This window comes from Panthera pardus, unplaced genomic scaffold (genome assembly GCF_024362965.1).
Source record: "Panthera pardus isolate Hobbes unplaced genomic scaffold, ASM2436296v1 HiC_scaffold_17, whole genome shotgun sequence".
NCBI classification, from domain to species: domain Eukaryota; kingdom Metazoa; phylum Chordata; class Mammalia; order Carnivora; family Felidae; genus Panthera; species Panthera pardus.
The window spans coordinates 142,871,069-142,898,144 of record NW_026526732.1 but is presented as its reverse complement, the minus strand read 5'-3'; the positions used below and the strand labels follow the sequence as shown (position 1 = coordinate 142,898,144).

The following is a 27,076-nucleotide window of genomic DNA, read 5'->3' as shown; positions in this document are numbered from 1 at the left end:
TAGTCTTTTTAAAATTGACAGTAACTGAATTTAAACACATTTCAAAACTTTACTTTTTTCTGCCCCACTCCTGCTATTTATATTTTTGGTGACACACTTTACATCTTTTTGTTTTATACTTCCTTTAATTATTATAGTTTAGCTAATGTTACTGCTTTTGTCCTTTAACCTTCATGTTTGCTTTATATGTCAGTGACTCACTACCTTTGTTATATATTTACCTTTTCCAGTGATATTTTTACTTCCATATGGTTTGTTATTATTAATTAGTGCCAATATTTTTCAGCATAATGAAATCCCTTTTACGTTTCTTTAGGGCCAGTGTAGTGGTGATGAACTTTAGTGTTTGCTTAACTGGAAAGCTATTAATCTCCCCTTAAATTCTGAATGATAATCTTGCCACCTAGAGAATTCTTGTTTGGAAGTGTTTTTTTTTTTTTTTTTCTTTCAGTTCTTTGAGTATCTCATGCCATTTCCTTCTGGCCTGTAAAGTTTCTGCTGAAAAATCTGATTGCCTAATGGGGTTTCCTGTGTATGTAACAAGTTGTTATTTTGTAACAAAGATTATTAAAAAAATTTTTTTAATGTTTATTTATTTTTGAGAGAGATAGAGAGAGACAGAGTGTGAGTGGGTGAGGAGCAGAGAGAGAGGGAGACACAGAATCTGAAGTAGGCTCCAGGCTCCGAGCTGTCAGCACAGAACCCCATGCAGGGCTTGAACTTATGAACCGTGAGATCGTGACCTGAGCCAATGTCGATGCTTAACCAGTTGAGCCACTCAGGCACCCCTCTTTATCCTTAACTTTTATCATTAAAAAAATTTTTTTTTATTTAGAGAGAGAGTGCAAATGGGGGAGAGGGGCAGAGAGACAGACAGACAGAGAGAGAGAGAGAGAGAAAGAATCCTAAGCAGGCTCCACACTCAGCATGCACCCTGACGTGGGGCTCAATCCCACAACTGCAAGATCATGACCTGAACCAAAATCAAGAGTTGGATGCTCAACTGACTGAGCCACCTAGGTACCCTGGCTTTTTATCATTTTAATTATAATGTGTCTTGGTGTGGATATCTTTGGGTTCATCTTATTTGGACTTCTGTGCTTTGTGCACATGGATATCTGATTCCTTCTTCAGACTAGGGAAGTTTTTAGCCTTTATTTCTTTAAATAATTTTTTCTGGCTCTTTGTCTCTCTTCTCCTTGTGGGATCCCTATAAACACTTTTTCCACATGATGTTGTCCCAAAGGTCCCTCATGATAGTTTGATTTTTCTTAATTCTGTTTTCATTTTGCTGCTTTGGGTGAGTTCCACTGCTTTTCTTCCAGCTCACTGATCTGTTCTTCTACTTCATCCAGTCTGCTGTTGAACCCCTCTAGTGTATTTTTCAGTTCAGTTATAACTTCTCTTTGGTACTTTCTTTTATTTTCTCTTTTTGTTGAAGTTTTCATTGTGTTCATCCATTCTTCTCCCAAGGTTGGTGAGCATCTTTATGACTGTTACTTTCATCTTTATGACTGTTAGTTTATGACTGTTTACTTTATGACTATTGCACTTTTTATCAAGTAGATTGCTTATCTCTCTTTCATTTAGTTCTTTTTCTGAAGTTTTTTTCTTGTTCTTTTGTTTGGAACATATTCCTCTATCTCCTCATTTTGCCTAATTCTCTTGTGTTTGTTTCTATGTATCAGATTATTCATCTGCATCTCACAGTCTTAAAGGAGTGGACTTGTGCCCAGAATTTCAGTCTCCTCCCATCACCAGAGCCAGATACTCAAGGGGTGTCTCTTATGTGTGCTCTGTGTGCCCTTCTGTTGTGGCAGGGCTGTGATTGGCACAGTGGTGGGTAGACTTGTCACTCAGTCTGGCTGTAGGACATGGCTATGACTGCTGTGATACCATGTTGGGGAAGTTGATCTTGCCATGCCATCATCTTGACCCCAACTTTATTTTTTAAGTTTATTTATTTATTTTGAGAGAGAGAGAGAGAGAGAGAGAGAGAGAGAGCATGTGAGCAGGGGAGGGGCAGAGAGAGAGGGAGAGAGAGAATTCCAAGCTCTGTGGTCTCAGCACAGAGCCTGACGTGCAGCTCAGTCCCACAAACTGTGAGATCCTGACCTGAGCTGAAATCAAGAGTCAGATGCTTAACCAACTGAGCCACGCAGGTGCCCTGAACCCAACTTTTAATATGATTTCTTGTTACAGGAATGTAAAGAGGTCTATGCTTTTTTCTCTCATCAATTGCTAGACAGTCTTCAAAAAGCTACACGGTTATCTTTGGACACAATGAAAAGAAGAATATTTGTTTCAAGGCAAGTTGAAAATATGCTAAATAAGTCTGGTAATGCTATCATAACATAATGCTAATATTACCTCTTATTTTGATAAATTTAAATTTAAAAATATAACATTTATGAAAAGACTATATTAAAATATATGTGTAATACTGTAAGAATAGTGATCAAATGAACAGTCATGTTCCTAACATCCAGGCCAAGACAAAGAACATTGAACACCAGCATTCCCCTTATCAGTCCTTTCTCTGCTCACCCAAATGTAGTAACCACTATTCTGAACTTCATACTTATTATTGTCTTGGTTTTCCTTATAGTTTCCCAAGTTTGTATCCCTAATCAAAGTATTTAATTTTGCCTGTATTTATGCTGTTGTCAGTGTGATGTTTTTGTGATTCATCTATGTTGATATAATTTATTTTCACTTAGGTATACTTGGAGTATACACAATCTGTTTATTCTTCTGGTGATGGTCATTTGGGTAGTTTCCAGCTTGAAATATTCTGAATAAAGCCAATGTAAACATTTTCATACCTGTCTCTTGCTACACTTGTTAAGAATGGAATAGTTGGGCCATGGGGTATGTGAATAGCTCATTTAACCATGCAGTGCCCAGCCTGAGAGTCCCCATGGCTCCTCATCCTTGCAGACAGTTGGTATTTTTCAATTAGAAAATTCTTGCCAAGAATGGGGCGTGAAATCTCATCTCACTAGGACTTAAATAATCATTTTCTTGGATACTGATGAGATTGAACATATTTTCATGGCTGTGAGCCATTTGTGCCTTCTTTTCCTTGAAGTTTCCTTTTTTTCTTTTGTCATGTCTTGTCTTGACTAGGCTTGGCTTCTTTCCTTCCTTCATTTCTTTATTTTTTGCCAGTTTTTTTCTATTGGATTGGACTTATTTATGGAAGTTCTCAATATATTACTTTGTTGATGATAATATAGCAGATATCTTCTCCCAGTTGTACCTGTCATTTCATTCTCTTTATGGTATCTTCTGCTGAGTTTAAAGTATTCATGTTTATCAATATTTTCTTGGAAACATTAAAATTCATTGATCCTTTCCTTGTGATTTTTATGTCTTTTAAAAGAAATCTTTCCTTACCTCATGACGTCTTCTAAAATTTTATACTTTTGTCTTCTATGTTTAGGGATTTAATCCACATGATATTGATTTTTGTGATTCTGTGAGGTAGGAGGCCAATGTATTTTTTCCCATAATTGTAAGTTAACCAAACAAAAGTTGTTGAAAAATTAACTTTTTTCTTTGAGAGGATTAAATTACATTGCATCTATAGATCAATTTGGAGAGAATTAGCATCCTTATAATATTGAGTCTTCCATCCAGAATCATGATTACCTCTCCATTTAAGTCTTCTTTACTATTTCTTAATGAAATTATATAATTCTCCGTGTAAAAGTCTTGCACATTTTTGTTAGATTTATTCATTGGCTAATCATGGCTGAATTTTAATTTAATCACACTGTTACAATCTCCCAACATGATTGTGAACTTGACAAATTTTCCTTCTGTTTTGTTCAGTTCTTGTTTTATGTGTTTTAAGGCTATGCTGTTAGGTGCATTTATGTTAGTTAAATTTGCTTAAAGCACCTTATCTTTTATTTTTATTTTATTTCTTTATGCATATTAATTCTAATTCCTCTAATTCTTTTTAGTCTGTCATTAATTTTACCTTACCAGCTTTTTTGGTATATCACTTTTAGCCCTCTATTCAAACCTTACTGTGCAATTTTTTTGTTTTATTTCTTAAAAGCATCATATACCTGATTTTTAAATTCAATCTGATTATCTCTGCCTTTTAGTAGAGTTTAATTTGTTTATATTCATTGTAATTTTTTGATATAGTTACACTTATGACATTTCCTTTTGTGTCTTCTTTTTAGTGTCTGTTTTCTTTGGTTCGTTTCATTATCTGTTATTTTTGGGTCGGATCATATTTTCCTTTTATTTTCTTTACTATACTTCAGTTATTTAAGTAGTTACCCTTAAATTGTGAATACATGTATTTTGCTCCAGGTAAAAAAAAAAAAAAAAAGAAGTACTGTCTATGGTTTTTCAGTTTTCTAGTCTTATTTCTCACTACAAGGGCCTTGGCATGATTTACTCACTGAACAGTATCTACCTCATTATTGCTGCTTGATGTTTTAGTTTTGCCTTTTTTTGAACACGTAAAAATAATTTATTTACTGGCATATTGTAAAACACCTCCAGATTCTTGTGTATTTCTTATATCCCACTGGTTCCTTAGTCAGGGTATATGAGGGGTAAACGCTCTTATTCTTTATTTTAAGTCTGAGAAATACCTTTTTTGCTCTCACAATTCCATGACAGTTTAGGTGGATAAAAAGTTTTTGTTTGTCTCTCAGCACTTTGAATGTATTTCATTTTTTTCTGACTTATAATGTGCATGATGAGAAGTCTGCACTAAGTCTAACTAAAGATAGTTTTTTATCCTTGATGTTCTTCAGTTTTCTTTCTTTGTGTGGATTTGTCTTTATTTCATCCTGCTTTGTTCTCAGAGTGCACTTTCTATTTCAAGGTGTCTGGCATTCCTTAATCCTGGAAAATCCTCAGCAATTTCCTTTTCAGTTGTTCCTTCTGGGAAATTCCTTTCTTTCCCTTCTTACGGAACTTTAAGTAGTTGAATGTTGAATAGGTTGACCACATGATCTATTGTTCCAAACAGGATACTGTTTCAAGTGTAGGGGCACTACCCAGATGAAGTGTCAGGGCAGATTTAACCCGTAACTGTTCTGGGAACAATGGACATGCAGTCATCTCAAATCTTAGGGCTTTCAGTCTGTCCTCCCTGTCTCCTAACTACTCTGTCATATATTTTGTCTTTTTGCCTTTCTGGGATACGTTATGAGCAAGTATCTCTCTTTCTAGTCTAAAGATCTCATCTCTCTCATCTTAAATATTTCAACTAATACTTTTTCTTATTTTCCAGGTATTGTATTATTTCTTTATTTCTAGTTTAGTAACTTATTATGTTGGGAGAAAATAACTTTCATTTATCTCTTTGAATATTATCAATTTACTTATTTTAGAGTTTGTTCTACTTCTATACATTGATTTTATCTGGAGTGTGTTTTTGTTTCAATTATTAATTCCTTCCATTCTCTTTCTTACTGTAAAACTTATTCATGCCTATTGGGATTTTAGTTTATAGAACTTCACTGAATGAAAGGTGTGTGTGTGTGTGTGTGTGTGTGTGTGTGTGTGTGTGTGTGTTATGTTTCTCTCTCCCACCCTGCCTCCCTATATAGGAGTTTTACTTTTGTCTCCCATGATCCTGGGGACCTTGATATAGACCCGAGTCTTATTTGTTCATGATATCTGCCCACTGAAGAGATACGGGGCATATGGCAGGTTCAGCCAGGGAGTACACAAGTGACCTGACTTAACTGCTTCCTGGGGATGCTATGGATTTGTTTCATCACCCCAGGCCCATATCTTCTGGAGATGTTATAGCTGCAGACAGTACGTTGATGGACTATGCTTTGTTTTTGCTTTGCCTCTTTACAAGTGGAGGAGGATTACCTTAGCTTCTGGCTTTGAGTAGCAGGCCTGGCTGAGGCCCTATCTCACGTGGAGTGCTTTCAGTGCCTCAGAGTCCACAGGAGCCAACCTTCCACTGTCACTGCCTAATTCCTGACCAGACTCCTGGCCACGCTGTTTATGTGTTTCTGACCCATTTCTGATTCATGGACGTGCTAACCTTGCATTTGAGTATCTTCATGTCCTATATTTTCTATCCATGATTGTTACATATTTGGCACAAAGAGTGGTTTTGAAGTCTGAACTTGCTATGCCACGTTGACGTATAAGTCCTATAGCATTAAGTCATTTTTGAAAAGATACACATGAGCATGATACTGCAACCTCCTCCTTTGTCTAAAATGTCTTTTTCTGGGGCGCCTGGGTGGCTCAGTCAGTTGAGCGTCCGACTTCAGCTCGGGTCACCATCTCGCGGCTCGCGAGTTCGAGCCCCACGTCGGGCTCTGGGCTGATGGCTCGGAGCCTGGAGCCTGCTTCTGATTCTGTGTCTCCCTCTCTCTCTGCCCCTCCCCCGTTCATGCTCTGTCTCTCTCTGTCTCAAAAATAAATAAAAGTTTAAAAAAAAAAAAAAAATGTCTTTTTCTTACCCTAACACATGAATGCTGGTTAGGTCAGCTTGGATCACAATCTCTTTCTCTCACACTCTGTAAATATTGTTTTATTGGCTTCTTTTGTTCCCACTTTCAGATGAGGGTTCTGCTGTTAATCCAATTTTCTAAATAACACCCTGTTGTTTTGAGTTTATAGGATTTCTCCTGTTATTCTGGAAATTCACAAATTGTATGTTTTTGTGTAGATAATTTTTCCCATTAATCCTGTCAGGCGCACAGGACTCTTTTCAATATGATAAAACAAGTCTCTTCTGAAGATGAGAGAAGGGCTGTGCTTTAATCAACCATATGTAAGATTCATGTGCTGGATCTAGGTAGTAAAGTGTCTCTCGGCTGAGTGACCCTCCGTAAGTTACTCAGCTTCTCCCTACCTTGGTTTCTTCATCTGTAAAATGCAAATAATAATCACAAGATCTGCCTCACATAGTTAATGTGAGCATGAAATGTGTGGATTCATGGAAAGTGCTTGGAAAAGTGCCTGGCGTACATTAAGCAGTCAATAAACATTACTTTTCCCTAATTCTTTCTTGCCTTTTCTTTAAGTAATATCTGTCTCTGTATTTTGCACCTGAAATTTTGGAGAATTCTTTAATCTCTAGTTTGTCAAATAAGTTACTGAATGATCTAGTGTGCTGTTCACTGCCTCTGTCACTTCAGCTGTTTGTTTATACTTTATAAAACTCCTTCTTGTTCTCACATTGTGCTCTTTTAAATACAGTTTAGACTTGTTTTATTTTTGCATCTTGGATTTCAGAACGGGATTATGAATTAAAGGTCTTTTTCCCTTTGTTTGCTTGCTTTGGTTCAAAGAGTTCCTTCTAATAATATGTAATGTTGGGTCTTCACATTGAACTGTGGAAGCTTTGTGTTACTTATGATTTCTACCCCGCACCCCCCCCCCATCTTTATAAAGGAAGGTGTAGTTTTTCAGTAATGACAGCATTTCCTGCTGTGGAGAGCAATGAGACATTTATTATAACTTTGTCTAGGGTGGGGACAGAGGTCAAGACGGAGGGAGATCACCAATTTATAGCTCTGATGTGTGTTCTTCATTACTTGCACTTGTGTGTCTGTATGTCTGTACTTCTGCCTGAGCATGAGTATGTTGTTTACAAAAGCGGTTTTTGGAAGGCTTTGACCAGAAACCTCCTGTGTAATCTTGCAAAAAAGTGTATATATGAAAGTATAGGAAGGTATATGCTTTTTGTTGGTGATCTTGTCTGGCATCTGTTACAAGGCTGGGAACAGGCAGTGCTTTTAGTAAACGTTATTAAATGGTTATTACTGAGAGAGAGAGCAACATTAAAATACTAGAAAATGTATAGGAGACTAATATTTTACTTCAAATAACATTAACGTGTTTTCTTAGTTCTCTGAAATTTATGGTTTCATTATAAATAACTTTCTCCATGTAATTTGGTATTTTGAAAATGGTCTTTATTTTTAGGATTGAAAATGGTAGCATAATCAAGCTATTTATGAAACTTTAGGTTAAGTTTTATAAGTTCAATGTGTATCTTATTATAGCCAATATGGACGAAGGCGATCAGAAGATGTTATTTCCTTCATAAAAACTGAAGTGCATCTTGCGATTCCGAATGTGGTAAGTATAATTAATATTCAAGTTAATATAATGATATTCTGGTAACTTTTAAAGAAATATAGGACTACCACTGAACTTTCATTTAGAATAACCTCTCGGTTCTACATATTTTTTAAATGTTTATTTATTTATATTTGAGAGAGAGAGAGGGCGAGCGAGGGAGGGACAGAGAGAGAGGGAGAGAGAGAATTCTAAGCAGGCTTTGCGCTGACACAGGGTTCAATCTCACGGACTGTGAGATGATGACCTGAGACGAAATCAAGAGTCAGACGCTTAACTGACTGAGCCACCCAGGTACCCCCTATGTATTTTTTGGTTTTACCCGAATATTTAACAAAAATCGGAATGTGATTTTTATCCATTATAAAATAATTACTCTGCGCAGTTCATGGTGTATTGAAGGATGGTGTAAGAGATGAGTTAAGCATCTCTGTTCAGCCATCAGTTAGCAAGTACTTGAAAAGCATTCTTGCTTTTTCTTTCTTCAAGCATCAAATTATCTAAATAGTCCATCTCAGAAGTCCACATCCCGACAGCAAACACACAGCTGTAAGGTAACCCAAAATGGCAGGATAGAAAGAAAGAGCCTATGCCCTGAGCACATGGACCCTGTGCCTTCTCCCGACACTTATTTTTACCACCGTCTCATGTCTCAGCTGCCAACTGGCATCTGGAACTCCGAGTCACACAGGATGATTGAGGTGCATTCTGTGATGAGCCATAGGATAAGGCCAGGCAGGACGATCTGTGACTCATCTGTCGCCATCTACATCTACACAGCTTGGCCTCCTGGAGGACAGCTTCTTTGCCTGTTTGGCACATTTCAAAGAACTGAGGTCGGAACGTTGGCAGTAAAGCTTCTTCAGTCATTTTGCTTCATTGGTATCCAACACACAGTCCACCATTTATGGCCACATCCGGCCGCCCTCATGGGGAAAGTATGACAAGTACTATGCCTGACCTTTTAGCCTGCGGGAAATGATAGAATGGGAAAACTTCAGGATAGAGAAAGTCCACAGTCTACCCTCCTCTAATATCCCTCTCCTCAAAGCAGCCTTCCACTGGGCCAGCTGAGGCTGTCTCACCCAATGGGGGATGGGCTGGTGAGAAACAGAGGGATGGATGGCATGTGCTGCCAGTACCAGGAATTCATTTATTCTCTCCATAGGTAATGGTTCCTAGTTTGGATGACATTCAACAAGCCATTAACCGTATGATCCAGCTAACCCTGGAAGTCAGCAGAGGAGTGGCTCACTGGGGGCAACAGCCGACCCGTCAAGTTAAGCCTGTCGTCACCAGTCCCAGCCGTACTACTGACCTGATGCATTTAAACACAACAAAACCAGCAAAGAAGGAAGAGAGTAAGAGTATTAAAGCACATCTCCAATGAATAGAATCTTAGAATTATAACAACTAGTAAATCATCTTTATGATTGTTCCTGGGTATGACAGCATATAGATTTTAAAAATTATAATTCCAGTGCAGTTAACATACAGTATTACATTAGTTTCAGGTGTACAGTATAGTGATTCCACAATTCCATATATCACCCAGTGTTCATCAAGGTAAGGGTACTCTTAATCCCCTTCACCTATTTCACCCAGCCCTTAACCCACCTCCTCTCTGGTAACCATCTGTTTGTTCTTTATAGTTAAGAGTCTGTTCCTTGGTTTGTCTCTTTTTTTCTGTTTGTTTGCTTTGTTTCCTAAATTCCACATATGAATGAAATCGTATTTTATTTGTCTTTTTCTGACTGGCTTGTTTCACTTAGCATTATACTCTCTAGATCCATCCATGTCATTGCAAATGACAAGATCCCATTCTTGTTTGTGGCTGTCATTTTTATCATGCTTATTTGTAAATTTTGCTTTAAAAGTAAAAAAATGAGTGTTCTCCATCTTCCATCATAAACATAACATACAGACATTTCCATCTATGTTTGGACATAGGGAACAAAGATTTTTATCATTGTTCCACTATCGTAATCTTAGATTCAGAGGAAAATTACAACTAGGCTTAGTACGAATTCTACTTTCTGCATTGTAGTTGGACCAATGAATTTAGTTTGCCAAAACATGGTGCTTAGAAGTTCTGGGTCGTATGTTCCTTGTACCTGAAGTACATATAAGCTATTCCCTTAAGTAATCATGGGTGTGATATGACACTGACCCAAAGTTCCGTGGACATTTTTGGACACTTTCTTCTGTAGAAAGCCAAACTATTTTTGATAAGTAAAAATTGCATATATTTAGGGTATATGGTGTGATTTTTTTGATATATGTGTACATTGTGAAATGATTACCACAATCAAGACAATTAATATGTCCATCACCTCCTACAGTTACCATTTTTTTATGTGTATGTGTATGGTAAGAAGATTTGAAATTTACTCTCTTAGCAAAATTTGAGTATACATTAGTATTATCTGTGGGCACCATGCCATGCTGTACATTAAATTTTGCTTGTTTTCACATGTGCTGATGAAGTTGCCAATCTACTTTCATTAACCTAGGTCAGCTGAGGAGACTCATTTCGTTCTTTGGAAGTGTTCTGCTTTGACCTGCTACTGGGAACTAGAGGGAAGGAATTGTGGTCTAAAGGAAAAAGATTAGGCCACTGTCCTGGCCATGTCCCTGCTGGATTCCATTACATGGCTCATAAACACAGCCCTGCCAGATGTCCTGATTACGATGAGACCTGTATTTTCCAGATCATAAGCAATAGACTCACCTGTGATCATCCCCCATGGCTTCCCCACAAAGGGCTTTTGTAGATTTGGAGGAAAGCTGAAGCCAGACTAGATTCAAACTGTCCAGCTTCTTATTTTCTGAGAACCTTTTTTAACATGGGCAATTAACATTCTTGCCTTTACAACTAGGTTTGTGTTTACTACTCCGTTAAAAAAAATTCAACAATATATTGTTTAGAGATAACAATGTTGGTTTCTCTTCAAAGAAAATTCGGGATCCCGGTTACCTCTGGGAGTAAGGAAGGAATATGTAATTTTAGAGGACCTAGAGAGGACAACTGATATATTGTCACCATTCTCTCCTTAACCTAGGTGCTGAGAAAAAATTGAAATAATTTTTCTTCTTATTTAATACATGTTTTATATATGTCACGTTCTTCTTTAACTACTGTCTTATATGCTTCTATATATATGATATATTTTAGTCACCCATACACATCCTTTTATCACACTAGGAATATGAAAGATTTTATGCTAATGATGTCTGTGGAAAAATTTAGAAGCATTTATTCCCATTTAAACTGAAGAATAAACAAGGAAGCCTGCTATCATTACTTTCATTCAATATTTTATTGGAGCAATCAGATGATAAAAAGAGATAATTGGAAAGGAAGATTAAGATTGTCCTTATCTAAAGATCATCCAACAAATCTAGAAATGACTATTAGAACTAATAGGTTCAGTAATGTTTTTGTGTAAGAGACCAACACACAAAAGTGTTTCTACAATGGCTAATAATTCAACTAGAATGTAATAGCATTATATGCCAATTATATCTCAATAAAGCTGGACAGAATGTAATAGAAAAAAATAGTTTTTCAATAGCCACAAAACCATAAGGTACTTAATAAATAAATGTAAAAAATATTTGCACAGCATTTTTGGAGAAAATAATTATTATTGAATAGCATAATGGAAGATAGGAATAAACCTACAACCTGAAGAACTCAATTTTTTAATTTGCAAATTCAGTACAATTCCAATGAAATCACAACAGAACTTTTTCTATAATTTGTCAAATTAATTTTAATTACTTTTGAAAAATTATGTGGAAGTGCAAAAGCCAAAAATAGCTCAAAATATTTATGAAGAAAAACAGGGTAGGGGTCCTGTCCTGCCACATAGAAAGAAGTATTATTAAGCCAGACTAATTACGACAATTTCTTAATGGTCCAAGGATAGAGAATAGATTAATGAAATGGGACAGAGGGTGCAGGAACACTCATATTTATGAAAATTAGATATATAACACAGGTAGACTTACAAATCAGGGGGGAAAGAATGTGCTATTTATTTAATAAATGATACTAGGAACTTTTATCCATATGGAAAAACTTAAATTACATCACAAAAGTATCTCAAGGGGTTCCTGGGGAGCTCAGTTGGTTAAGTGTCCAATTCTTGATTTCAGCTCAAGTCATGACCTCATGGTTCATGGGGTAGAGGCCCATGTGGGCTCTGTGCTGGCAGTGGGAAGCCTGCTTGGGATTCTCTCTCTTTCTCTCTGTGTCTCTCTCTGCCCTTCCCTCACTCATGCTTGCTCTGTCTCTCTCTCTCAAAATAAACAAACAATAAACCATAAAAGTATCTTAAATTCATATCCATTATTCTATATTCTATAACACTGTTAAAAATATACGTATTCTATTACACTGTTGGAGTCAAACATAACACCATATATTTATGACATTAGGGTAGGGAAAAATTCTCGAGACCTACAAAGCTCAAACTACAGAAGAAAATATGTTTAAATTTGACTTCTTTATATTTAAAAACATTCTTTAAAGGATCCTTACTTTTAATGACAATGCTGGAACCCTTACCCAAATGTTAGCAAATTGAATTCAGAAACACATAAAAAGGAGGCTATATTATAACCAAAAGAGGTTTATCCCAGAAATACAAGATTTTTAGAAAATACATCCTGTTAATAGAATAAAGGACAAAATCACATGATTACCTCAGTAGACACAGAGAAAGAATTTGTCAAAATCTACCTCTTTCATGTTAAACTTAAAAGTGTGGGGATAGAATTGAACTTCTTCAACCTGATAAAGGGCAGCTATGAAAAACTTAGAGCCAACATCATACTTAATGGTGAAAGACTAAATTATTTCCCCCTAAGATCAGGAGCAAGTTAAGAAAGCTGGCTTTCCCTACATCTATTCAACATTATACTGGAGATTCAATCCCGTGGATTTAATAAGAAATTAAAGATATACAGATTAGAAAGGAAGAAGCAAAACTGACTTTATTTAACATATAACATTATCTTGTATGTAAAAACATCCTCAGGAATACATGCACATACAAAACTGTTAGAATTAATAAATGAGTTCAGCAAGTATGCAGGATATAAGATCGACATACAAAGCGCAATTGTGTTTCTAACTACTTGGAATAAACAATCTGAAAATGAAATTAAGAAGACAATTTCATTCATAATACTATCGTAGAGAATAAATTTAACTGAAGAAGTGTAGGGGCCTGTACATCAGAAGCTACAAAACATTGCTGAAAGGTAACACCATGTTCATGGATTGGAGGAAGACTCACTACTGCTAAGATAGCCATTCTACCAAATTGATCTATAGATTTGGTGGACTTTCTATCAAAATTTAGAAAGCTGTTTTGCAGAAATTGAGTTGATCCTAAAATTTGAATAAGAAATAGGGAAATGCGAGGAACTATAATAGCCAAAATTAGTTTGAAAAAGGATAATAGAGCTGGAATACTTGATTTCAAAACATACTACAGAGTTATAATAATCAAAGCCGTGCAGTATTGGCCTAAAGATAGGCATGTAGATCAGTGGGACAGACTAGGCAATCCAGAAATAAACTTTAGAGTCAGCTGACTTTCTGAAAGGATATGAAGTAAAAAAATGGGGCAGGTGATTGTCTCTTCAACACACAGTGCTGGAACAATTAGATATACATATGCAAAAAAAAAATGAAGTTGGACTCTTAAACCATGCAAACGAATTAACTCAAAGTCAATTATACAAGGACTAAAGCTATAAAAATTTCTTTAGAAAGAAATTTAAAAATTTTAAGAAATTAGTGATTTGGGGTTATATAAAAATTTCTCAGGTATGACAGCAAAAACATGATCATGACAAGGAGAATGGACAAACTGGACTTCAGTCAAAGTAAAAATGGTCGCTCTTCAAAAGACACCATTCAAAACATTAAAAAGGGAAGCCATATATTTGGAGAAAATATTTGCAATGCATACATCTGGCATAAAGTACTCGTATTCAGAATATATAAAAAACTCAAGCTGAATAATAAGACTATCTCCCTCCCCAAATGGTCAGAAGATTAGTTCAACAAAGAAGATGCATGAATGGCTAAAAAACACATGAAAAGAAGCTCAACTCCGTTAGTATTAGGGAAATACACATTAAAACTATGATGATCTACCACAGCACACCTATTAGAATGGATAACAATTTTTAATAATCTTCAATACCAATTGTTGATAAAGAGCCTGAAACTTTAAGGCATCGCTGGTGGGAATGTATATAAAGGTACAGCCACTTTGGAACCAGTTTGGCACGTCCTTAAAAAGTTGAACATACCTGTACCATTTGGCTCAGGAATTCCACCCCTAGGAATTTATCCAAGACAAATGAAATCATATGTCTGTGTAAAGATGTGAATGTTTATGCTGCATTATTTGTTAATAGCTTCAAATTGCTAGCAAACCAGATGTCTAAAAACTGATCAATAGGTAAACAAAATGAGGTATATCTACACAGTGGGATGCTTCTGTGCGATAAAAGGGAAACAACTACCAGGACATGCAACATTAGTTACTTAGTTAATTCAGCCAAATACCGTGTACTTTCTTTTGCTATAATTTTGATTAAAATTAAAACAAAAGAACAAATGAGTGACGTGGTCTTAGAGGGGACTGGCAAATTCACCAGGGATGCCCTTTTTAGAGATGCTTCTGAGCTTCAGCTAATTATTGCCATGCAGGAACATGGACCCTGTACTACCAGATTAAATCTTTAAAAAATTTTTTTTAACGTTTATTCATTTTTGAGAGACAGAGAGAGACTGAGCATGAGTGGGGTAGGGAGCATGAGCGGGGTAGGGGCAGACACAAACACACACACACACATGCACGCACGCACACATGCACACACAGAATCCACAGCAGGCTTCAGGCTCTGAGATGTCAGCATAGAGCCCAATGTGGGGCTTGAACCCACAAATTGTGAGATCATGACCTGAGCTGAAGTCAGATGCTCAACTGACCAAGCCCCCCAGGCACCCCCCAGATTAAACCTTTTTAATTTTTTTTTGCATATATTTATTTTTGAGAGACAGAGACAGCATGAGCAGGGGACGGGCAGAGAGGGAGACACAGAATCAGAAGCAGGCTCCAGGCTCTGAGCTGTCAGCACAGAGCCTGATGCGGGGCTCGAACCCATGAACCGTGAGATCATGACCTGAGCCAGAGTCGGACGCTTAACCAACTGAGACACTCAGGCGCCCCAAGATTAAACCTTTTTAAAAGAGAAGTTGAAAATCTGGAATTGCACATGAAATATCATGATTTTTAATTGTTCACAACTGTTTTGAAAAAGTAAGGCATTATTTGGACCAAATAAAAGTATTTGTATAGTCTCTGTCTGATGGGGAATACTTGACAATTTTGATCAAGGCAGTGACATGATCAGATTTTGGCAAGAGATGTTTATGGTAGTGGCTAATAGTGATTGCATGATCTCTATATACCGGATGCTGAGCTGAGGACAAACATAAATTGTCTCATTTAATCCTCACAAGTATTTCCATGAAGACTGGAAAGATTGCAGCTGCTCTGGAAAAGTGTGGAGGTTCCTCAAAAAATTAAAAATAGATCTACCCTATGACCCCGCAATAGCACTGCTAGGAATTTACCCAAGGGATACAGGAGTGCTGATGCATAGGGACACTTGTACCCCAGTGTTTATAGCAGCACTTTCAACAATGGCCAAATTATGGAAAGAGCCTAAATGTCCATCAACTGATGAATGGATAAAGAAGTTGTGGTTTATATATACAATGGAATACTACTTGGCAATCAGAAAGAATGAAATAAGGCCTTTAGTGGCAACGTGGATGGAACTGGAGAGTGTTATGCTAAGTGAAATAAGTCATACAGAGACAGGTACCATATGTTTTCACTCTTACGTGGATCCTGAGACACTTAACAGAAGACCATGGGGGAGAGGAAGGAGAAAAAAAAGAGAGGGAGCGAGGCAAACCATAAGAGACTCTTAAAAACTGAGAATAAACTGAAGGTTGATGGGGGGTGGGAGGGAGGGGAAAGTGGGTGATGGGCATTGAGGAGGGCACCTGTTGGGATGAGCACTGGGTGTTGTATGGAAACCAATTTGACAATAAATTTCATATTAAAAAAAAACTGGCCAAAGGTTATATGGGTAATAAGTATGGTGCATCTCTTTTAACCACCATACTGTTCTATAGAGCAACAATTGTAGCTCTTTTGACCTTTCTTTCCTTGAAGGACTTATGCGGCGGTGGGGTGGGGATGTTTAATCAGTGTCTTTAAGTTCTGTTCTCTGAAAGTAATTTTCCCACATTAAAGAAATCTAGGCCTCAAAATCTGACACAGTGGTTTAGGCAAGCCATAGGAGACTCATAAATACAGAGAACAAACTGAGGGCTGCTGGAGGGGTGTTGGATGGGGGGATGGGTTTAGTGGGTGATGGGCATTAAGGAGGGCACTGTTCGGGATGAGGACTGGGTGGTGTTATATGCAAGTGATGAATCACGGGAATCTACTCCTGAAGCCAAGACTACACTGTATGTCAACTAACTTGAATTTAAATAATAATAAAAAAAGAAAGAAAATCCAGCTTGAAAGAAGTCTGTAAATATTAAAATTGATAATATTTGAAGTTGCATATAGAAGTTATCTCTCTATAAAACCATCTGTTTTCAGAGTCTGTGGAAGAAGTAATTACTGCAAGAAAGCTGAAGAATTTTTATCCAGGGGTAGCGGAGCACAAGGATATTTCCAAATTGGTCCTCCTCCTTTCTTCCTCTGTGAATTCTCTACGGAAGGTGGCTCATGAGGCCTTGCAGGACTTTCAAAAGTACAAGATGCTCTGGACAGAGGACCGAGACGTGAAAGTGAAGGTGTATTTTGGCTACTTGTGATGCGGTTTGGGTTTGAATTGTTTATATCTAACGTGTGTGAGAGAAGCAGGAAAGTATCAGAATGATGACAGGAACTCATGAGCAGAGGTCAAGAACCTGAAAAGGCCAAGCATCTAACATAGTGGATTTTGTGCCGTACTCACAGTGACACTCTGAGGCAACTGAGGGTAATGAGGCTCAGGCAGGTTTTGTTTAATTTGTGTAAACAGTTGGGTACCAGTTACATTCCAGATATTCAGAGGCTGGGTATTCAAGGGCGTGTCACGCTTACATAGATTCAACTGTATTTTTGGTTAGAGACTTAAGGACACATGAATAACTCAGTTAGTTATTCATGGTAGACTATGAAATTCCCTCACTTGGCCTCATCTCCTCATCTTCTGGTACTACCAGTTCATCCCTCTCTTTACTGAGCTACTGGCCTGACATGCAAATGGAAAAATATATAAGGAAAAAAAAAAGAAAGAAAAAGAAAAAAAAAGAAAAAGCAGTGTGAAATTTATACTGTCCAAAAGTTAAAGAAAACATTGTTTCCTGTTTCCTTACTACAGGAGTTTTTGGCTAACAACCCCTCTCTGACTGAAATCAGATCAGAAATTCTACACTTTGCTACTTTTGAACAGGAGATTGATGAGTTGAAGCCTATTGTTGTTGTAGGAGCACTTGAACTGCATACAGGTATTTTTAAAATGTGATGTAAAGTGTCTGTATTTTCATATGAAATGTTACGTTATGTAGAAAGCAGTTACTAAGCTACCTTTCATATACATATATGGTATACATATATACATGCATATATGTTATATATAATATGTATGCTATATAATATATTATTATATATTCTTTGTACATAATATACAAGGGTGGCTTAATACAATCAATACACTGCCCAAGTCCTCAATTGGCAAACAACTAAACTACACGTGAAACACTTTTTGGGGTTACTATGAGGAGGGAGTTGTATACATGAGATAGGAAGGAGTCAGACAGTTTGAGGTTTCCTGAGAAGCTAATCCACTTGGGATTAGAATATCACAGGATGATGAGACAGCCATTCAATATCTGAAATACAAAACCCAAGCTAATTTTACTGACTACAAGACTAAGGGAGAGCTGTGCTGCTCAGGCACAGTGTTCTCCACAGAGCACACTGCCCCATCTCATATAGGGTGTCTGGGCGGCATGGAGCTCAAGCACTATGGGTGTAGATAGGTTAACATCACCTGTAGAAGGATGCTTACTCAGGTGAGACTGTTGTTGATGGGTTGGTGCTCAGAGGTGGGCTTATTGAATATGTTCTTTCTGATTGGTTGACATTCAGAAGTGAGGGGCTGGTGCTGATTGGTTGGCAAAAGCATGGGAATTGAGGTCTGTTGGTCTGCGATTTGGGTTTAAAACTGGGTTGTGGTGGCTCCTTATTGCCATGGTTACAGAGATACAATCAATCTTGCTTGAAGTTTGTGAGAAGATTTTATTCTCAGGAGATATTTGAATGACCTATTTTACAACAACTATCCATTGTAAGTAGATTTGCAGGTCTATCCTTAAGGAGTAAGTGTAACTGACTCTCAAATTTGACTATCAAGGTTACCTGACCTCTTTGACTGCCTTCTCTTCTGCTGATGATAATGACAGTGCCCGCCTCATGAACTACTTTATATGAGACACTTGACATAGTACTTGACAAGTAGTTGAGTTCAATAAATATTAAATGCTATTATTATATCTATCAAGAAGGTATTTAATTTGGGGAAGAATCACAAGCACTTGGAGGGGATATTCAGTTAGAAACCAGAAACTATACCTCAGGGGCAATCATTCCAAGAACTGTAGACTTTTGGAAAATTAATTTGCCTATTGTTATTACTATCATTTAAACTTCCCATTTGTTTTCTCATAGTGGTTAGTGCTGTGATTCCTCATACACAAATCAACTCTAGTGCAGTGTGAGAGTTGGCTGGTGGCTTGATTTTTGAGAAAGGAAACTGAAAAATGGAATAGGTGGCAACAGTTCTGAAGAAAGGGGAAGGAGGGCTGAATGCTTGGGGCCTGAGGAAAAGGAGAAGAGAGGTCCATGAGGTGCAGACCTCATGAGATAAGATCTCACAGCTTCAACCCACAGGTTGACTGTGCGTCTCTTTTCAGGCTGCTGTCTCCTCAGATCCCTAGTTCTCTCAGTCTGTTGGGAATTGCAGGGGAAGCGATCATGTTTCAAGCATGGCAGGGCTGGGGGTTTGAGAGATACCAAGAGAGGAAAAGAGGAATGTGTGAGGATTGTTAAAATAGAGTTGACTTTAGAACTGCTTTGTTTTCAAGGAACAGAAACCTGTCTGAGCTTTTTTATGAGAAAACTGTATATCCCAGAATCCAAGAGGCAACTGGGCCTTAGGTATGAACCAGAACCGGGGACAGTACAGGAAGCTGAGGAAATCCACTCTCTCTGCCTCTCATTTCTTCTTCCCTCTGTGCATGACTTTTTCTGCTTCCCAGACCACATGGTTCCCCCTCAAGTCTCATTCCAAACAAGAAAGGGATTCTGAATGTCAGATAAAAGGTCAGGATTGACTGGGACAATCAGGCCCAGGTACAAGGTCAGGTTATACACATTCTCTAATATGTGGATGAGGTAGAGAGTGGAATAATGGGAAAACGAGGACAAGTTTGGCAGACAAAAGAATATATTACACTCCACTTTTTGGGGTTACCTAGAAGAATATGGAGGACTGAATGAGGGCTGCTAACTGGATGACCAGAAACAGAGCAAAGTTCACCTTGGGCAGTGCTAGAACTAATTTCGAAAATTCCTCTCCATAGACTCTAGTGTCCTTCTCATGTACAGCTTAACATACTCTATAGGGAGAGGAATTGCATCTTCAAAATGTAGTAACTTTATAGCACATTTAATTTAGACTACATTTCAAGTGTTCAGTAACCACATGTCTCTAGTGATCATCAAATAGGGCAGTACAGTGATGGATGCTCAGATTAGACATGAAGTAAATAGTTTCAGTATGTCAGTTGTATTCTGATCTTTTTTCCTCTTCTCCAGGGCCAATGAAATTGGCCTTATCAATTGAGGCTAAAGCATGGAAGATGTTACTCTGTCGATATTTGAATGAAGAATACAAAAAGAAAATGTCAGACATGATAGCATTCATCAATGAATACTTGAAAAAGTTATCTAGACCTATCCGTGATTTAGATGATGTCAGATTTGCAATGGAAGCCTTAGCATGTATCCGTGATAATGAAATTCAAATGGACATGACTTTGGGACCAATTGAAGTAAGAAATGATTGCATTTTTTTTCTTTCTTGAGATGCTTTTCAAAAAAAGAGAGAGGGGTACCTGAGGGGCTCAGTTGGTTAAGTGTCCGACTTCAGCTCAGGTCATGATCTTGTGGCTTGTGAGTTCGAGACTTGTATCAGACTCTGTGCTGACAGCTCAAAGCATGGAGCCTGCTTTGGATCCTGTGTCTCCCTCTCTCTGCCCCTCCCCTGCTCGCACTCTGTCTCCCTATCTGTCTCAAAAATAAGTAAACATTTAAAAAATTATTAAAAAATTTAAAAAGACACAAACACACACACATACACACACACACACACGAAAATTGATCCTGTTAACATACTTCATCTATTTTATGGCATAGTCTGCCTCTTTCTCCTTTCTGATTTGATGTCGTTGGAGGGATTTTGACAATTATCAACAGTGAACAGTATACAAAGGAATACTGATATTTAATAATGCTGAATTGGTCTAGACAGTGTTCAGTTTTTTATGGTAACACCAACATTTTACAGAAATGAATGGTTTTGTGCTTTCATATCAGTCCTGACATGGTAGCCAAGTTCCCCAAATATCTTTAGCTTTCTTTAGAAACCACTTACAGGTCTCACTCCTGATCAATGGCATACTCAGGGCAGCATGGTGGGAGCAGTACACTTAGGCTCAATAGTAAACTGTTGGAACTAAGATCAGAAATATTTTTAGGGTAGAGTACTGTATTAGTTTCCTACTGTAGCTATAACAAATTACCATAAACTTAATGGCTTAAAACAACATAAATGTATTATTTTATAGTTCTACAGATCCTAAGTCTGAAAATGGATTTTATGGGGCTAAAATCAAGATGTCAGCAGAGCTGTATTCTTTCTGGAGGCTCTTAGGGAGGGGGGATTCCATTCCTTGCCTTTTCTAGCTCCTAGAGGCCACCTCTATTCCTTGGCTCACAGCCCCTTCCAGCAGTGGTGTCACTCCTGCCCCTGCTTCAGCTTCACATCTCTGATTCTACTCTCTGGCCTCCCTCTTTCCCTTATATGGACCTTTGTGATTACATGGGGCCCACCCAGTTTATCCAGCATAATCTGCCCATCTCAAGTTTTTTAAACATAATCACACCTGCAAATTTCCTTTTGCCGTGTAAAGTAACATAGTCATAGGTTGTGGAGATTAGGATGCAGACAACACTGGAGAGGCCATTATTTTGTGTACTACAAGTATTTTATGACTCATATTTAAATTCCTGGCTCATACTGATAATAAAAATCAGAGTCTTAGTTTATTTTATGACTCTTTTAAAAAAAATTCTCTAAATTAAATCTAAATTTAAATTTAAATTCAAATTCTGTAAGGAACATTCTCCCTTATTCCCCAAATACCTGCGACATTGGCATTCTCACTGCCTCTGTTTGGTATGCCAGTGCTCATAGTCGAGTATTGCCTTCTAAAAACCATTTAGTGTTTATACTCTCTGGTAGCTAATGCACTTCATATCTTTAATACCTCTTTAAATCTTAGTGTTTGGGAATTTTTGATGCCTGACCATCCATTCCTCAAGATTTAACAAATTATCATATCATTTTTTCTTGACTACAGAAACTTTATTCTTCAGCATAAATTCTTTTAGTAAATCCATTTGCCAGTCCATTCCTCTGGTCATTCAAGTCTCCTTTCTTCAGAATATCTCCCATATCATTGTTTCATTCTATTTTTTACATAGCCAGCTCTTATTTGAATAGAGTAATGAGAAGATATCTTGCATGGTGTTGCACAAGATCAAGGAGGAGAGAGAGGCAGAAAATGATTCTAGGGACATTTTCTAGGATAGTATTTCCTAGAAATACTAGGATCTGCCCACATCTCTATCAGAATCACTTAGGTGCTTATTAAATGCAGATTTCAGGACCGAGGATCTAGAGTAAATATCTGGTATCAGTTAGAATCTAGAGGCAATTTTTATACACGTTTAATTTAGGAACCACTCTTCTGGAATGTACTGTCTTCTTCTAAGAATGGGGAGAATAGGAATGTGTTTTTGAAGAAATCTAAATCATTTGTCAATTGCTTTCCTTGTGATGTTTCTGAACTCTACTCCCACTCTCCAGGAAGCCTATGCTATTTTAAACAGATTTGAAGTTGAAGTAACCAAAGAAGAATCAGAAGCAGTTGACACCTTGAGATACTCTTTCAACAGATTGCAGAGCAAAGCTGTAAGTACAAATTTAATTCTTATTTTTTTTAGAAGTCCCTATCTCTAGAAAAGTTTTTTTTCATACATTTTAAAGCTTAAATATATATATTTTAAGAGCTTTATTGAGATATAATTTACATACCATAAAATTTACTATTTCAAAGTATATGAAAAGTGATTTTTAGTATATTCATAGAGTCACATAACCACCATTATTATCTACTTTTAGGACATTTTCATATTCCCAAGAGAAACCCCATACTCACTAGCAACCACTTCTTCTTCCTCTTACCCCAGTCACTAGCAACCACAAATTTACTTTTTTGTCTCTATGGATTTGTCTTTTCTGGACATTAATATAGATGGAATCATACAATATGTAGCCTTTTGTGACTGGCTTCTTTCATTTAGCATAATGTTTTGAAGTTTATCCATGTTGTCCTATGTACCATGACTTTATTTGCCTAGTGTCTAATGATGTTGAGCATCATATACTTATTGGCCATTCATCCATCTTGTCTGGAGAAATATGAACTTAAATACTTTGCTATTTATTTATTTATTTATTTATTTATTTATTAATGTTTATTTATTTTTGAGAAAGAGAGAGCAAGAATGAGCTGGGGAGGGGTAGAGAGAGGGGAGGATAGAGGGTCTGAAGCAGGCTCTGCACTTACAGCAGCGAGCCAGATGCGGGGCTCGAACTCATGAACCGTGAAATCATGACCTGAGCCGAAGTCAGACGCTCAACTGACTGAGCCACCCAGGCGCCCCAATACTTTGCTTTTTTTAAAAAAATGAGTTGTCTTTTTATTTTTGAGTTGTAAGAGTTCTTTATATATTTTGGATATAAGTCCTATATCAAAGGATTTGCAAATATTTTCTATCATTCTGTGGGTTGAATTTTCAATTTCATTTTCTTTTTTTTCTTTATATTTTTCAAGTTTTTGCTTGAATTCCAGCTAGTTAAGGCATAATGTAATATTAGATATAGATGTACAATGTAGTGAGCCAGTACTTCCCATTGAACACCCAGTGCTCATCACAACAAGTGCACTCCTTAATCTCAGTCACCTGTTTAACCCATCCCCCACCAACCTCCCCTCTGGTAACCATCAATTTGTTTTCTGTCTTTAAGAGTCTGTTTCTTGGTTTGCTTCTGTCTGTCTGTCTTTCTGTCTGTCTCTCACTCTCTCTGTCTCTCTCAATCTCTGTCTTCCCCTTTGCTCATTTGTTTTGTTTCTTAAATTCCACATATGGGTGAAATCATATGGTGTATGTCTTTCTTTGACTGACTTATTTCAGCCCCATCCATGTTGTCAGGGAAATGCAAATCAAAACTACAATGAGATAGCACCTAACGCCTGTCAGACTGGCTAAAATTAACAACACAAGAAACAACAGGTGTTGGCAAGGATGTGGAGAAAGGGGAACCCTCTTGCACTGTTGTTGACAATGCAAACTGTGTAGCCACTGTGGAAGACAGTATGGAGGTTCCTCAAAAAAGTTAAAAATGGAACTACTCTATGATTCAGCATTTGCACTATTAGATATTTACCCAAAGGACTAATTCAAAGGGATACATGCACCCCAATATTTATAGCAGCATTATCTACAATAGCTAAATTATGGAAATAGCCCAAGTGTCCATCAACTGATGAATGGATAAAGAAGATATCTTTTCAGTATCTTGACAGTGTCCTTTTTTTCTTTCTTTTTGTTTTTTTTTCCACATTAAAAGACACATAACATGAAATTTACCATGTTAATCATTTTTAAGAGCACAGTTCAGTGGTATTAAAGACATTCACATTGTTGTGCAGCCATTACACTATATCCCTATAATTCCTTTCATGTTGTAAATCTGAAACTCTATGCCTATTAAATAGTAACTCTACATTCTCCCTTCCCCTCAAACCCTGGTAACCACCATTCTACATTCTGTCTCTGAATTTGAATCACAAATTTTTTAAATTTTGACTTAATTTTTAATAAAGTCCAATTTATCTATTTGTTGTTGTTGTTGCTTGTGTTTTAGTATCATGTCTAGAAAACCTTTGCCAAATCCAGGATCATGAAGATTTACTACTATGTTTTCTTATGTGAATTTTAGAATTTTAGCCCTTACATTTAGGTTTCTGATACATTGAGTTAATTCTTATATATGGTGTAGTTAAGGGTTCAACTTCATGCAAAAGCATGTGGGTATCCAGTTGTCTCAGCACCATTTGTTGAAAAGACTGTTCTTTCACCAATGAATTGCCTTGGCACGCTTGTTGAAATCAGTTGACCATAAAAGTAAGGAGTTATTTCTGGACTATCAATTCTATTCTGTTGCTTCATATGTCTACCCTTATGCCTGTAACCTAATGACTTGATTATTGTAGCCAAGTGCAAGGTTTTTCTTTTTAAATAATGGTAAAATACACATAATGTTTCACATCTTAACTATTTTTAAGTGTAGTTAGTAGTGTTAAGTATATTCACATTGTTGTGCAACCAATCTTCAGAAATTTTTCATCTTACAAAACTTAAATTCTATATGTATTACATACTAATTCATTTCTCTGTTTCCCCAGTCCCTGGCAACCACCATTCTGCTTTCTGCCTCTATAAGTTTGACTACTTTTGGTACCTCATACAAGTAGAATCATGCAATCTTTTTGTGACTGGCTTATTTCAGTTAGCATAATGTCCTCAAGGTTCATCCATGTTGTAACATGTGTCAGGATTTCCTTCCTTTTCAAGTCGGACTAATATTCCATTATGTGTATATGCCACATTTTGTTTATTCATTCATCTCTCAGTGGACACTTGGATTGCTTCCATCTTTTGGCCATTGTGAATAATGCTGCCATGAACATGAAAGTGCAGATATCTTTTTGAGACCCCACTTTTAATTCTTTTGTATAGATATCCAGGAATAGAAATGCTGTATCATATCCTTTCCATTTTTAAGTTTTTGAGATCCACTCTACTGTTTTCCATATCAGCTGCACTGTTTTACATTCCCACCAACAGTGCAAAAAGGTTCCAATTTCTTCACATCCTTGTCAGCACTTGTTATGTTCTGTTTCCTTGACAGTGGGCATCCTAATGGGTGAGGTGGTATGTCATTGTGGTTTTGATTTGCACTTCCCTTGTGATACAGAACATTGATCATCTTTTTATATGCTTGCTGGCCATTTGTATATTGTCTTTGGGAAAAAGTCTAGTCAAGTCCTTTGCCTATTTTAGAATTGAGTTGTTTGTGGTTTTTGTTGTTGTTGTTGAGTTGTAGGAATTCTCTATATATTCTGGATATTAACTCCATATCAGGTATATGATTTACAAATATTTTCTCCTACCCCATAGGGTCCCAATTCACTCTATTTATTGTGTTCTTATAATTCCATGTATTTCTGTAAAGTAGGTAGTGATATCCCTCTTCCATTTTTAATTTTAGTTAATTTGAGTAATTTTTCTCCTTTATTCTTGGTTAGTCTAGGTAAAGGTTTGTCAATTCTGTTGATCTTTTCAAAGAAGAAACTTTTAGTTTGTTGATTTTCTCTATTGTTTTCCTATTCTCTGTATCATTTATCTGTGCTGTAATTTTTATTATTTCCTTCTGCTTGTTTTGCATTTAGTTTGTTCTTCTTTGCCTGGTTTGTTAAGGTGGATGGTTAGGTTACTGATTTGAGATTTTTTTCTTTTAATGCAGGTATTTATAGCTACATATTTCTCTCTAAGCACTTTTGAAGTTGGTAAACATTTACACAGTTAAACATTAAAAATGAACTTGAAGGGTGGGTCCAGATTCTTTAATTATAGTGAAAATTTTTATTGAATGTTAATTAAACATTGGATTAAAATTCCTTATTTATGGAGAGATTTGTCCCTGAGATTGAAGCAAGACAGAGTTGCAAGAATACAGAGCTCAAATTGGGGCCATGACTCGTGATTCCAGCTCTGCCACCAGCCAATTAGGTGACCTTATGCAAGTTAATAACCCTTCTTTCTCAATTTCTTCATGTGATCATTCAGGAACATATTAGGAATTTTTTTACGTGTGGTTATGAGGCTCCCTTGATGTAATGTGTATAAAATGCTTTTTCAATACTCATATTTATCTAAATTCATGTTTAGTATTGACTAATCACTTATTTTTTAAAAATGATTGATGATTTAGTCAGAGAAGTGCATCTTGGGAAGGAAAGGGAGAACCCTCCACTGAGATTTAGTGAAGCTCAACTTTCTGTTATTGTTCAATGGGAAAGATTCACTCAGGTTGTTCTACCTCTTTAACTGTTAGTGTTAAGCCTAGTGACCCATCCTATTACTACAATCATGCATAATCTTAAAGTAGCCTAGGCAGATGCTGTTGTCCAGAACAGTTAAGAGCAGGAGCCCTGGAACCACACTGCCAGGTTTTGAATCTTGACCTTGCCTCTACTGATGCTGGAGTCTTTGGGAGGTTATTTAGTGTATCTGTGCCTCAGTTTTCTCACCTGTAAAATGAGTATAATATCAGCACTTACCACACAGGGTTGTTGTGAGGGTTAAATGGGTTAACTTATGTAAAAAGCATGGCAGGTAGTATGAAT

At 36.9% G+C, this 27,076-nt stretch overlaps 1 protein-coding gene across 5 annotated transcripts in view; it reads left to right on the top strand.

Moving 5' to 3' along the window:
• The window catches only part of DNAH8 (dynein axonemal heavy chain 8), a 331,845-nt gene that overhangs the window by 92,628 nt on the left and 212,141 nt on the right, over positions 1-27,076 (top strand). For all 5 annotated transcript variants that reach the window (XM_053905062.1, XM_053905060.1, XM_053905063.1 and 2 more), the window contains exons 25-31: positions 2,203-2,309; positions 8,016-8,091; positions 9,260-9,452; positions 16,806-17,002; positions 17,575-17,701; positions 20,073-20,308; positions 22,408-22,512. In XM_053905062.1, the coding sequence (XP_053761037.1) occupies positions 2,203-2,309; positions 8,016-8,091; positions 9,260-9,452; positions 16,806-17,002; positions 17,575-17,701; positions 20,073-20,308; positions 22,408-22,512 (1,041 nt within the window). The remainder of the gene's footprint in view (positions 1-2,202; positions 2,310-8,015; positions 8,092-9,259; positions 9,453-16,805; positions 17,003-17,574; positions 17,702-20,072; positions 20,309-22,407; positions 22,513-27,076) is intronic.